General features: G+C 48.1%; 1 protein-coding gene across 1 annotated transcript in view; it reads right to left on the reverse strand.

Moving 5' to 3' along the window:
• Positions 1-5,689: 5,689 nt before the first annotated feature.
• The window catches only part of SLC15A4 (solute carrier family 15 member 4), a 32,078-nt gene continuing 22,892 nt past the window's right edge, over positions 5,690-14,875 (reverse strand). Inside the window, exons 6-8 of the mRNA XM_017867538.1 lie at positions 13,756-13,911; positions 12,172-12,330; positions 5,690-6,843 (exon numbers count right to left, since the gene is read on the reverse strand). Of these exons, the coding sequence (XP_017723027.1) occupies positions 6,683-6,843; positions 12,172-12,330; positions 13,756-13,911 (476 nt within the window). The 3' untranslated portion in view covers positions 5,690-6,682. The remainder of the gene's footprint in view (positions 6,844-12,171; positions 12,331-13,755; positions 13,912-14,875) is intronic.

Here is a 14,875-nt window from a genome sequence, read left to right on the forward strand (position 1 = left end):
TGACTGGAGAGCAGGGAGGGCTTTTCTTTCTTCCTAATTCAGTTCTCTGAAGCTGGTCATCTTGTTCATGTCCATATCTGTACTCAGGAAGCAAATCTGTGCAGTAATATAAAGAATAAAATTTCAAGTCTAGATCTGTAGGAAAAAAGTTTGATTTTGTAAGCTATTAGCACTGCCGGTCCTGGAGGGCGCAGTTTTAGCATTCTTACCAGCTTTGTGCAGAAGGCATTTTTGATTGACGATGAGCTTCTCCTGTGCTCCAGGAGCTTCACGCAGGTGGCTTCGACACCCTGGAATTTGGCTGCCAGGCAGCAAAGGTTGGTTTCTGTGCCACTGGAACAGGCAGGATCACAGCCTCTAAGGAGGTCCCAGTTCCCTTCTTCTGAGGACACCAGTCACATTGGATTTAGGTCCCACACTGATCCAGTGTGGCCCCATCTTGATTCCATCCACAAAGACACTTTGTCCACATGAGGTCACAGGTTCTGGAAGGACATGAAGGCTGGGACTATATTAGTCAACCCAGTACAGCAGCCATCTGCTTCTCTACCAGGATGGATGCTGAGAGGTGGCTATGTCACAGGAAGGCTGGCCCCCATGACCTCCAACATTCATGCTGGATTGGGCCTGCCTGGCCCCAAGTCCTGCAGAGCCATGGTGGATGCATGGCTTTTTCCACTCCCTCTTTTTTCTCCTCCAAGTTCACAGGCCCCTGTGTTTCCCCCTTAGACTCTGCTAACAGTGAGGACCTGGAGGCTTCTTTCTCCCTGAATGGCATCTTCTTGCCAGGCTCAGGATCCTGCTGTGTGTAGGGGCCAGTAAAAGCATCTGCACCATTTACACCTCATTTTCCACTCACTAAATCCAAACCCCAGCCTTCACCCAACACAGCGAGCTAGGTCAGGAATCCAGCCCTTTCCCACAAAAATAATAGTCACATGGCCGGGTGCAGTGGCTCTCGCCTCCAATCCCAGCACTTTGGGAGGCTGAGGTAGGTGGATCACTTGAGGTCAGGAGTTTGAGACCAGCCTGGCCAACATGGTGAAACCCCATCTCTACTAAATTCTTGGCCAGGTGCGGTGGCTCATGCCTGTAATCCCAGTGTTTTGGGAGGCTGAGGCAGGAGTTATTACTTGAGACCAGGAGTTTGAGACCAACCTGGGCAACATAGTGAGACGGTGACTCTACAAAATATAAAATAAAAAAGTAATTGAGTGTAATGTGAGTCTGTAGTCCCAGCTATTTGGAGGCTGAGGTGGGAGGAGTAGCTTGATCCCAGGAGGTTGAGGCTGCAGCCAGCCATGATTGCACCACTGCACTCCTGCCTGGGCAACAAAGCGAGACCCTGCCTCAAAAGAAAAGAAAAAAAAGCCGGGCGCGGTGACTCATGCCTGTAATCCCAGTACTTTGGGAGGCCAAGGCGGGCAGATCACCTGAGGTTGGGAGTTCAAGACCAGCCTGACCAACATGGAGAAACCCCATCTCTACTAAAAATACAAAATTAGCTGGGGTGGTGGTACATTCCTGTAATCCCAGCTACTTGGGAGGCTGAGACAGGAGAATTGCTTGAACTCGGGAGGCAGAGGTTGCAGTGAGCCGAGATCTCGCCATTGCACTCCAGCCTAGGCATCAAGAGCGAAACTCTGTCTCAAAAAAAAGGCGAGGTGCAGTGGCCCACGCCTGTAATCCCAGCACTTTGGGAGGCCAGTGTGGGCGGATCGCCTGATGTCAGGAGTTTGAGACCAGCCTGACCAACATGACGAACCCTGTCTCTACTAAAAATAGAAAACTTAGCCAAGCGTGGTGGCAGGCGCCTGTAGTCCCAGCTACTAGGGAAGCTGAGGCAGGAGAATCACTTGAACCCAGGAGACGGAGGTTGCACTGAGCCAAGATCGTGCCACTGCACTCCAGCCTGGGCGGCAGAGTGAGACTCCGTCTCAAAAAAAAAAAAAAAAAGAAAATTGCCACTTTACTCCGATGCCAGACTTTCAGGAAGAAGCTTATTTTCATTTCTCCATTCTTAAGTGGAAACCTCCCTTGCCCTGCATTCCTCTTTTCTGTGAGTCCCTTGAGGGAGTCTCCTCTCTCCTCCAGCTGTCTGCAACCTGTCAGGACCCCACACAGAGCTCAGCTTGCCGGCAGGAGCCTGTGACAGCGTGGACCACCCCATCCTCTGGACATGCTCCCTTCACTTGGCTTCCAAGACAACTCCTTAGCCTGGGAACCTCAGGTCCCTACTCCATCAACATCCAGGCCCTCGCCGAGCTCACCCAAACTCAGGCGACAGGTGTCTACCCGCAGGTGACTCCAAATGCATCCTTTCCAACCTCAATCACTGCAATCAGATGTGCAGAGCTGCTTTTGGACATCTGTCTGGAGAAGCCCTTTAGGCTTGAAAGAAGGGATTCGTGATTGACTTGAGAGTTCCAGAAAAGGATTAATATACCAATACAGTTTTTATTTATTTATTTTTTAGACGGAGTCTCCCTCTGTCACCTAGGCTGGAGTGCTGTGGTGTGATCTCGGCTCACAGCAATCTCCACCTCCCAAGTTCAAGTGATTCTCCTGCCTCAGCCTCCTGAGTAGCTGGGGTTACAGGCGTGCACCACCACGCCCGGCTCATTTTTTGTATTTTTAGTAGAGACGGGGTTTCACCATGTTGGCCAGACTGGTCTCAAACTCCTGAACCCAAGCAATCCGCCCTGACGGCAGCTCTGGTTGAGCAACAGGGAGATGTTAGGGACGGGTAAGGGAAGTTATGCAATGGACCTGCCCAACTCCCACCATCAAAGCTCTAGAGGTCAAGGGGCTCATCCTGTGCTTCTGGGAAATGCAGTGCTACCTGTCGGCCTCCTCAACTCCCTATGCGTTCTGTGGCTGAATTCTGATGGCACTAGAGACACAGCCCGGCACAGAGACCAGAACAGAGACCAGCACACAGGTTTCTGTGCCGTTCTCACTGCTGCGAGGCTGTGACCAGGCCTAGTCCCTGAACATCTGGGGGTGTCTGCTCATCTCGTCTCGAGACACGTCTCTCACGACGCATTGGTTTGGGATTAAGTCAAAGAGAAAAAACAAGGTCCCTGGCATTGGGCTGGCTTTCACTCCAAGCAGCCCTGTGACAACCTGAGCTTGCTTAGCTCCTTTGGAAACCAGCAAATGCTGAGTTTTCTTGTTACCATCCAGCTTTCCATCATTCGGCTGTTTCTTTCGCCCTTTACATTCTGTACTTTTCATTTGCTTTAATAGATCCTCGTCCAACAAATCACTTGGTAGGCATTATCTCCTTTAAAAGGCCCTGCTTCCAAAAGAACAACATGTGAGAATGAACATTTTAAAATATTTACTCAAGTGACTTCATCGAGAATCCCCGTAAGGTGTCTGGCGCGTGTCAATAACAGTGCATCACTTTGTGGCACAGCGACTTCCTATCACTGCAGCACTTGGCCCCTGCTTTATGTGCTTTTTTCCCCAGGTGATGGGATTTTGCACCAAGTGAAAGAATTGGTGATATTGAGGATCATACATTTTTTATTACCTGGAATTCGGAAGTGATCAGGGTTTTGGACGGGCCTGGTATGACTGTGAGATGCTGGGCTGTGGGGAAGTGTGATGTGGTGCTGTGCGCTCCCCAATCCTCCTGGAAGCAGCATCTCGGCCCCTGGGTGTGGGGGGCACGAGGCCGGCCCCAGGGACCCTGAACTTGCACAGCCCGTCAGCAAATTCAGGCAGGACGTGCAGTCGCAGTCTCACCCTGGGGTCACTGACCACAGGCCTGGTGGGTCCCGTCAGTCTTAAGAACTTTTTCTCCTCATCTGCCCGTGACACCATGGAGAAATGAAAAGCCCTGTCCTGCCCAGCTTCCCCGAATAGAAAGTCGGGGTGAGCATCTTCACGTGGAGCGAGAAGACATTTGCTTCATGAGGCCAACGAAAGCCAGTTACACACACACCAAAGCCTTCAGGGCAGACACATGTTTTGTGCTTATTTATTCAATTACTGCTTCATGCTGTAGAGTGAACCTCATCAACTACTATCTAAATTCAGATGAAAATGTAAAAAGTTATCTGATAAAAGAACAGGCTTTACTCTCACAGAACACTTCCGATGCCGGATGGGAAAGAGGCTTTCCTTCCCCGCATCACACGATGCTCCGGGGGACACGAGCATCCTAGAGTGTCCTGGAATATGCCCTGCCATCACCCACCTGGAGGCGGCACGAGCATCCCAGGGCTGAGGGCTCAGGTCCACGAGGCTGCCCCCCGGCAGGTGCCAGGCGCAAGTAGTGGGCTGTCACCTATGCTTCTGACCAACGACAAAGCAGGGACTCCCTCTTCAGGTTCAGCTGATTTGCCAGAGCGGCTGTGAGCTCGGGTAACACTGGACTCCCGTGTGCCCGTTTATTATCAAGGCTGTGACGAGGACACGGAGGAACAGCAGGTGGAGCTGTGCAGGGTGAAGTGTGTGGGAAGGGGACCGGGAAGGCCCCCGGGTGTGCCACCCTCGGGGAACCCCCATGAGTTCGGCAACAAGGAAGTTCTCAGAACCCCAGGCCTCTGCGGTTTTATGGAGGCTTCATTATGGAGTCAAGAATTCCTGGAGGTGGGGGCGGGGAGGGCTACGAGTCCCCCACCTCCTATCACCAGGCTGGCTCCCCAAGCAAGCAGCCCCCCTCCTGAGGCTGTCCAGGAGCCACCACAGATGGCCTCATTAGAACAAAAGATGCTCCCATCACCCAGGAAATTACAAAGGCCTTAGCAGCTCTAGGTTAGGAGCTGGGGTCAAACGGTCAAACAGCAAATACGAAAATGAGGGCTTCTCCTAGTGCCCTGTCTACAGGGGTTGTGGGAGTTTTGTCCCAGGGATTTAGGGCCCAGACCAAATCCGTTTCTTATCTCATCACAATATCACAGGCTGGTACCCTGATGACTCTCAACCCTTCAACTGACTTTCTGGAGAGAATTTCCCTCGTAACATCAAGGGTGCATCTAGCTAGGAGCAGGAGCTGGCGGGACAGGTGGAAGTATGTGGTGGCTCCCTCACTGTTCACACAGCCCGGGCATCAGAGGCACGAGGCACAGGAGGAGGAGAGGCACAGGAGGAAGAGTCCGAGAGCTCTCCCAACACCACCCGCCTTTCCCCTTTCGTGCAAAGGCCTTCTGAAGAAAATCCGTTTGACACCATGGGTTACTTTTACATTTGATATATCCTGAAGACATGAATTCTGTCTCTGGAAAGTGGTATCCTTCCTAGCACAAGGCTTTTCAAAACCTGCCCCACTTGTTTTTAACCTGGGCTCACACCTCCGGCCCCTCTGAGATCCAGTGATACCATCAGTGCCATCTGTCTTCACTCTATTCTACCTCCATTGGTTGAAATTTCCTTGTCTTTTTCTGTAGTTCTTCTATACTTTGTATTACGCAACGAACAACAACGTGAGGGTTTTTTGGTTTGTTTTTTGTCTTCTCCAAATGCTGAAACTATTCTTCAATGCAGAGGAGGCTGCAGAATCAGCAGACGCCCCGGAGCATCCCAGGGCTGTGCAGCAGCGCCCTTCCCCACCCTCCCCTCAGTTCCCGACTCGGGAAGCTCTGTGCCTTCCATGCAGCGGGGAGGAATCCTCACGACACCCGTGAGCACACGCCACACCAACAGCGACCGAGGACAAACCACGCAAAGAGCCAGCTCATGGATTTCGAATTTGAGATGCTTTTATAATAAAGTTATGCCAAAATACAGCAACAAATACAGAAAATTATTAACAAACGTAGAAGCCCCAGATACATGTACAATAACAGTACAAAAATGTGACCAAACAGCTCAAGTTCACATTTAACACTTCCAATTATTTTTCATTACACTATTTCTGTTTAGAAGAATGTTTTCCTTACATACAACCATGATCGGTCTTTAGTCCCAATCGTACCATAATAAAGCTATATATAAGCACTGGCTAGGTAAGGTGGGAAATACCCTGTGAGTTGCTCTGTGGCTTGAGATGGGACACATGGTCTCAAATGACTCTTATGCATGCCTTGCCTTAAGAAAGAAAAGTAATGTTGATGGTTTAAAAAGTAAGTACTTTTTGAAGCAGCAAATGAAACGTGTTTACTACCAGCCTAAATCAAAGAACATGGCAAGAGCAAGATTGTTCTTAGGAAGGAAACCATAAATATGGCATTTATGTAAAATCCTTGCAGCATCTGACCATGCTTTTATCTTTAAAAAAAAAAAACCCTCACTTTCCTCAATATAAGTAGCAGTTTATTAATTTTTTTTTTTTTACGGTGAGATCACACAGCTATGGGAAGCAGGTGATACATTTGTTTAAGAAACTGGGATGCCGACTAACGTGTAGTTTCCCAAGACTTTGCAGTCTCCAGGTGTGGGTTTTTGTCAAAAAGGGAACCCAGCTAGAGGATTCACAGAGACCCTGAATGACAAACGACATACTCAAAATCTGCAGCTCTCCTCCTGGAGGGCCCAGCGTGCCAGGAGACACACTGCAGTAAGGCACTTACCTAGCTCCTTTGGATAGAAGGAAAGAAGAAATCAATCCAGGCAACATGCAAGTTTCAGTGAAGGCAGACGTGTTATGGGAATTTAAAGTCTTGCCTGTTCTCAGCGCACCCGTCAGTTACTGACATGTCAGCCTCAGAAACCGCACATGGCCTCAGGAAGGTCAGGCCCTCCCACCGGCGGGCATGCCATTGGCTCTTGATCGCTGATGGTCTCGATGATGGTCATATTTCACAGAAATAATGAGGAAAAGCAGGAGGGTAGCTCCTTGAATAGCAGCCAGAAGAAAAAAGTAATAGTTCAAATAGCAGCCGTTAATATTACCTGGAGAAAAACAAAAGGAAAGCGGCAGGTAAGCTGCACTGCTACAGGTATTTTTCAAGACTTTACTATTCAATCTGGTTCCTACTAAGGTTTAACTGGAGTCATAAAAAAAGAAACAAATGTTTTCTCTGTAGTCCAAAATACACAAGTATCTTGCTTTCAAAACCACTGGAGAAGCTCCCTGAAGTTAGATACATCTCCAACGGCGGCTCTGGAGGTGGGCTCTCTTCAGCCCCCCACCTGCCTCCAGCAGCCCATCCCCCTCTTTTGTAAGGTAAAAGGAGGAGGTTCCCTGAGGAAACTAGAGGAAAGGTAGCTGCCCAGTACTCAGGAAAATCCCTGCGTGGCCTGCAGAGAAACATGCGGTAGTGAAGGCGACAGTGTCGATGCAGAGTGTGCCTAAGGCCATGTGACAAGGCTGCAAATCAGGAGCAAGGGGACACCTGCCAACCCAGCCTCCTGTGACTGCTAACCCCCCACACCAGAACACCTGGACAAAGTAAAAACATTACCTTCCTGTGTTCTCGCCACCAGAAACAAGTGTTAGCCGGTCTGGTGTTATTTCCTTCCTGCCTTTTCTCAGGCAGTGTTCCTCCCTTCAACTACTTCAAGGGAACCTCCTCCATTTATAGTTATGATTGCCCTGGAACTGCATTGTTGAGGAAGGCAGACATGAAGGTAACAAAAGAGCACCTGACTATCTCCTTGTCGAATCCCGAGGTGAACATGTTTATAACTTGGCTACAGAACCTGTGTGCTTTTTAGCATCACAGATCACACTATGACACAGCCTGAACATCGTGAACTCTGGATTCACTGCATGGGTCACTGATGGGAAACCACACACCCAACCCACCAAGGCCAGCAGCTGGGCAATGAGTCAAAGGATGAGATGAGCTGGTTTTTGAATGTCTTAAACATGCTCAGGTTTTAGCATCCTCAACCTGACACAAGCAGATACCTCTGCATACTTTAATACAAAGAGTTAGCATAACACTGAATACCCAACCCAGTCCCACGCACTATGGAGGCATTTTACATGCAACGTTTGCATCCCAAGCAGGCTGGACAGTGCAGAGGCTGAGGTCATGGGCCATGCAGCTCAAGTGATAAGGCTTGAATCCGGCCTCTGAGATCTCTGTGCTCAGTTTCCTCATCGGTAAAAGGAGCAGCGTTTCAGAAATCGGCACTCAGGAAGGAGCCTGGACACGGTGAGCCTGGACACGCACCATGGTCATAATCCCCCTTTCACACAGGTCTGGAACTGTCCACTCTGCAAACTGGCATCTCTCCATCAGAGAATAGAGTTTGGCCAGCACCAGCTAACATCACCACTCAGTGTGGAGACATGGGAACGACGTGTGTGCAGAGAACGGCAGGACATTAGCTCATCACGACTGATCATCCAGGACACGTCCAGACCAAGCCGAGTGTCGCCCTGTGCTCTCCACCACGGCTGCTCCTGCCACCATGGCCGTCCCTCTTGTCTCCGTTCCACGTACATCACCTGCCACTGGCTGGAAAGCACTGCTGCACGTTTCCGCACAAGGTCGCAGGTGCATGTGGCCGGCAACATCACGAGGGAAGCGAGTGCTTTGGAATCGAGTTGCTCCATTTTCTGCTCCTCTTCAAAAACACTTTCTCATTTGTTTATTTTAAAAAGTGAGACTTCGGCCGGGCGCGGTGGCTCAAGCCTGTAATCCCAGCACTTTGGGAGGCCGAGGCGGGTGGATCATGAGGTCAGGAGATCGAGACCCTCCTGGCTAACACGGTGAAACNATGAGTTGATGTCCTTTGTAGGGACATGGATGCAGCTAGAAACCATCATTCTAAGCAAACTATCGCAAGGACAAAAAACCAAACACCACATGTTCTCACTCATAGGTGGGAATTGAACAATGAGAACACTAAGACACAGGAAGGGGAACATCACACACTGGGGCCTGTCATGGGAAGGGGGGAGGAGGGAGGGATAGCATTAGGAGATATACCTAATGTAAATGATGAGTTAATGGGTACAGCACACCAACATGGCACATGTATACATATGTAACAAACCTGCACATTCTGCATATGTACCCTAGAACTTAAAGTATAATAAAAAAATAAAAAAATAAAAGTGAGACTTCCTTTCTTCTGAAGATCTTTTAAAGTTGAGTTATTCTGGCACTTCCTTTTTCTATCTGAACATATATCGCATGTTCAACAGTGCATTTACCAAATAAACACAATATAATACACGTCGGGGCCGGGCGCAGTGGCTTATGACTATAATCCCAGCACTTTGGGAGGTCCAGGTGGGTGGATCAACTCAGGTCAGGAATTCAAGACCAGCCTGGCCAATATGATGAAACCCCGTCTCTACTAAAAATACAAAAAATTAGCCGGGCGTGGTGGCTGGCACCTGTCATCTCAGCTACCTGGGAGGCTGAGGCCGGAGAATCATCACTTGAACCTGGGAGGTGAAAGGTTGCAGTGAGCCAAGATCACGCCACTGCACTCCAGCCCGGGCAACAAAAGTGAAACTCCATCTCGAAAAAAAAACACCCTCGCATCTGTATGATCTCACACATTTTTATAGAATGCTCATTCACACCAATTAAAGAAGAATACAATTTCCTGTGTCTACGAGTAGATCTGGAAAGAGAGCTGCTAATATCCTGAATTCTACCAGACTAAACCTTAATTTTTTTTCAACAGATGTTTTACAATATTCATTCAATCCTTACGACTTACCAGGCTCTGTCCTGGACACTCAATGGAGACGAAAACCCCAGCTTCCTGGAGCCTGGCACTAGCTGTCATTGCTGTCCCAACACTGGCATTTGACGCTACTGAGACAAGGTTGTCATCAAAATATCAATGACATCATTTTATGTGCCTATTTTGAAATACGCATCTCCTCAAATGTACCAGTCACGGAAAACTTCCCAAGCTAAAGCTGGCAGGCCACGTGAACTGAAGCCTGCGCTGTCCTGCAGCAGTGGAGGTGCGGTCCGAGCCCGCAGGCAGACACACACCACGCCTCGTCAGAGTCTGTCTTAGGGTGGCACTACACAGGGTATTTGGAAATGCCTAAGTCACCTGGGAGAAAACCTCCCGTGCATTCCTGGGCGTCTTCACAGACAGAAGGATAATTACATAGGAAGACAGCAAACACTGGGGTTTTGACATTTGACAAGACAGACTCTTGGGCCCTCGAGGAATGAGCACATCTGTCCCGCAGGCTCACAGGCAGGACAGGTATTCACAACAGCCCACACTGCCAGCATCTGGGTACCCACCGACAACGGCATGGATAAATGCCTCATGACCGCTCATATGAAGGAGCAATACTCAGAAGTACAGGGGAGACACTCACAGACAGAAGTGGTACGTGAAAGGAGACAGCCACAGTCCAGCACAGGACAGGCCAGGGTAACCTGTGGGGGCCAACGCTGGAACAGCACAGGTTTACCTTCTGTGGGGGGCAGTAAACTAAGGAGAGATGCAAGGAGGGCTTCCAAAAGGGCCTCCACTGAGATCCAGACTGCAAACACAGCAGCTGCGCTTAAGATTAGAGACCTTTACTATTATGGTATGCACGTTTTCACCAGCTTAAATAACACTAACAAAAGGAGCCTGCTGGGAGGCAGGCAAGAAAAAAACAATGTAACAAAACTCTGGGGACTCTCCCTTCACAGTCCTGTGACTTTACAGAAAGCTATTTCCTGTGCCAGTCACGAGATGCTGAGGCAGGGCCCAGGATAAGGGTGGCACAGACACCCCCGGAACCTCGCCTGAGAGCTGCTGCTCCTTCCAAGGCCCACTAATTCAGGGAGAGCTCTCTCTGAGGAGAGGGCTTCCTGTGGATTTCCCACGTCACAGCCTTTATTTCTCCACCCAGGACGCCAAGGGCTGCTCGACAGATGAGCTCCAACTCTCCTTACTGGTGTGAACCAAGGAGGCTGCCATGCAGCCGAGGGGCACAGCCTGGGGGCTGCTGGCAAACACACCTCCTTCATGGAACACTTTCCATTCTTGAAAACAACAGACAGATCCTGGCCCACCCCCAGCACACTCGTCCTGAGTGCACCAGTGCAGGAAGTCCACAAGCAACCTGTCAGACAGAAATGATGAATGAAAGGTCAACTATGAGATGTGAAATTAAAGTAAGAATGAGGATTAAATGACTAGAAAGCAACGAGAATGACCAGCCAATCCTTTATGACACATGTAAAGATAAAACACAAACCAAGAACCAGAATCCTCGTCTTCAGAGCTATGGACTTTGGTCTTTCTTTGAAGGAAGTCTGTCCCATGTACCACAAGGGGATCTTACTCCTCGGGCTGTTCATCTTCAGGAGAAGGCGAAAATGAAATGCCAGCCCCAAATCCACTTGCCCTCTTCAGAGCAAGCAGCCCTGAGCTGGCCATGGAGGTGGCACCCACAGCCAGAAAACATCGGTGACAAGTATCCAGGGGACATTGGTGGCTTGGAGTTCTGGGCCTTACATTAGGACTCCACAGGCCTACACTCGTGGAAGGACTCTGGGAATTCTGCAGTTTCTGCAGAAAAGTCCCTAAATGTTCATCAGATTCTCAAGGGGATTTGTAACCTACAAGTGTTAAGTACTACCAGACCAGAGCAAATGCCACATGATTATACAAGAAAACGTAACAAGGTTGTTTTCGTAGATAAAATATTTTTACAAAGGAAAAGAAAGAAGAAACCTTCACTTGCTGGGTCCATTTAAAAGCATCGTAAACCTGGAGAAAACAAAACTCATCTTTTATGAGTGGTTCTGTTCAACACTCAAGATGCCAACTACTGGTATTAATTGTAAAAACCCATTATGATTGATCATGAGTAATACGTTTATTTTTAAAAGTAACTTACTATCTATCTTGTCTTTTTCATATCAGAAAAGGTGCTGTGAGGAAACGAAAATGAAAGTGCACCGCCAAGTGAAGGAAAGGGAAGCTTGGGGTGCAGACTCAGCTGCCTCATGAGGACTGCGTTGGATGGGGGTGGAGAAGGTGCCTGTCCGTCAAGGACATCCCCATAAGGAGCGGTGGGTGCAGCAGCTGCTCACCAGGCTGTGGTCAGGGCAGGCTCGGCCCCTGGGATGAGAAGAGAGACTTGCTTATCTCTTGAAAACCGTTCATGATATAAGGAAAAAAAAGTGATGCAAGCAGCACAGCGTGGTGCTGTGGAAGGAGCAGCGGACAGGCAGCTCAGGACAGGCCATCCACGTGAAAACACCTCCGTTCACTCAACCATCTCCTGAGCGCCCACGTCTCCCCGTCACTGGCTGTTTTCAAAAGGGACAGGATGCTGACTCTTACCAAAGTCTGTGTGGCTGCTCATCCATCCGATGGCTTTGATAGACACCAGCGCCAGCAGTCCAGAACCCACGAACGACCCGACACCAGAGAAGAAAAAGAACAAGCCCATTATGGCACTCTGCATGGACTTGGGGGCAGCTGAGTACGCAAATTCCAGGCCTGAGGAAAGAAAAGGAAGGGTCGTTTTAGTGAAAGGGTCACCTCAACACATGGGATCAACGCTTTCACCTAATATGGCAGAGGAAGCATGGGGTCTCCTAGGGACTGAGTCCTGCAGACAGGCACAACCTCTTTCCTTACTAGTGATCAAGAAATCAATGGCTACAGGCCAACTGTTCATTCTCCTAGCCATTAGGACAATTCCTAAAAAATTCAATGAGCAAAAAGTTAAAACTCCTTGCTCTCAAGCTTAAAGGTAACATGTGATTTGTTGGCTCTTAGACTTTTGTGTTCCTTAAAGAGATTAAAGAAACAAATTTCCTATATTGTCAAGGAACGGGAGTTTGAAAACAAAGCATACACACTAAACTGGGAAATCTACATATGGATTCTATTTCAAAGACAATATACTTTATCTTTTTTTTGTTGAGATCGAGTCTTGCTCTTGTTGCCCAGGCTGGAGTGCAATGGCACCATCTTGGCTCACCGCAACCTCCACCTCCCTGGTTCAAGCGATTCTCCTGCCTCAGCCTCCTGACTAGCTGGGATTACAGGACAGCGCCACCATGCCCGGCTAATTTTTTGTATTTTTAGTAGAGACAGGCTTTCACCATGTTGGCCAGGCTGGTCTCGAACTCCTGACCTCAGGTGATCCACCTGCTTTGGACTCCCAAAGTGCTGGGATTATAGGTGTGAGCCACCGCAACAAGGGCAATATATTTCAAAACTATTTTGGCAGGCCCATCTATAAATTTAGATTTTTATATAACTAGACACGGAGATTTGTAGTGTATTCTAAACAGAAGTCCATTCCATTGTGATTTACTCCCTTTACAAATTCATTAGCCAATTCTGGATGAGTTTTCTAAAGTGAAAACCACCACTGACTGCTACCCGCACATCCATCCGCCTCTGCATATCACTCATTTTCTCTTCTCTCTCACTCTCAGCAGCCGGGCAGATCGGCCCAGAATACACTTGTTCAACCACTGCAGGATCTCGCAAATAGGAAAAGGGAGGCCTGTGAGAACACGTTTCTAAAAATTAGATCTGCTTATTTACGTACACCTAAACGAAGCGCACTGAGAGCTGTGAGCTCAGCCCAGCCACCACGGTGGCACGGCTGAGGGCTCCGCTGGGAACCAGCCAACCACGACTGGTTTCTTCTTCTCTGTCCTGTGGCACTTATAGGGTAGTTAACAAACTTTCGTGAAAATATTTTGCGATACTGTTTTTACACAAAGAAAGGAGAACCTCAGCACTGGTGTATTTACTTAGCGATTCATATTCTAAACCACACACTGCCAAAAACTACAGAAGTGCTGTGCTGTCCTCGTCTCAACATATTCCAACAGCACAATGAGAAGGCCAGAGCGTTCATGCTTGTGCCTGGACTCAGACACCTCTGGCACTAAAGGTCCTCACCTGCGATACTTGCAAATATCTCGCTGATCCCAATCAGCACGTACTGCGGCACCTGCCACCACAGTGACAGATCGGCCGCATGGTAGACGACGTTACCAATGGTCTGATTAATGGTTTTCTCTTTAACAAGGTTCAGCCTTTTACTTTCCAAAATTCCTAGAATTCAAAAGTAGGTTAGTGTAATATTCATGTATTAACATTTAGAGTTAATCTAAAAATCTGATGTTTGCTACAAGACTTCATAGCGAACGTGATTCTGATGCATGAAAGGACCATGTCTAATCACAGCTTCCCCAGGACTAACAGGCCCCCAGCCTTCAGCCTCCTAAGCAGGCTGAGTGGAGGTCATGCCGTAGCACACCTATTTCACTTCGGCTTTTTACAGCATCTTATATAAAATCAGATGTCCAGTACGTTTCATTTAATCCTCAAATATCTGGATTGCTCACCCATACCTCTTTTGTCTCTTACAAAGGGGAGTAGGAGAAAGTTAAATAGTCCTACTGTGGAATTAACAGTAGTGCTATTTTACCTAACAGCAGGTAATGTTGAAATGTTTTTCCAAACATAGTGATGGATCGAAGGTGATCTATTTATTTATTATTGTAACAACAAATGATGATAATCATGATGATGATGATGTCGGTTTTCCTGCATAGGGTAGGCTTAATCTTTGCAACAAAGTAAGCTGACTTCACAAATCAACCTCTGCTCTCAGCAGCACTGAGATCTCACTGTAGGTGCAGGCTAAGTTACTGGTCACCTGTCAAGTGCAACAGAAAGACAAGAGAAAAACAAGCAAGGGCAGCAGCTGCTACTCTATAAACAAAACTCAACCAATGGAAATAAAGTGTAAAAGCATCTACTTGTAGGTCCAAGTCCTTAGGTTAAAGATACCGCCAAGTTTTATAAAGAATTCTTATTGCAAATTAGGTCACAGGCCCTAATATTTAAAGTGTATATAAACATATGTTTATTTTAAAACGTGAGTATGAAGAAAGATCTGGTCAGAGGGCAATGGAATGAAAATATTTAAAATGCTCCTTCTAAAACCTGAGCATGAGAAAGGACTAGATATGATTCACAGGGCAATGAGAAGACAAACTCTGGAATTTCCACC

Source organism: Rhinopithecus bieti, unplaced genomic scaffold (assembly GCF_001698545.2).
Source record: "Rhinopithecus bieti isolate Rb0 unplaced genomic scaffold, ASM169854v2 scaffold_3615, whole genome shotgun sequence".
Classification (NCBI taxonomy): Eukaryota; Metazoa; Chordata; class Mammalia; order Primates; family Cercopithecidae; genus Rhinopithecus; species Rhinopithecus bieti.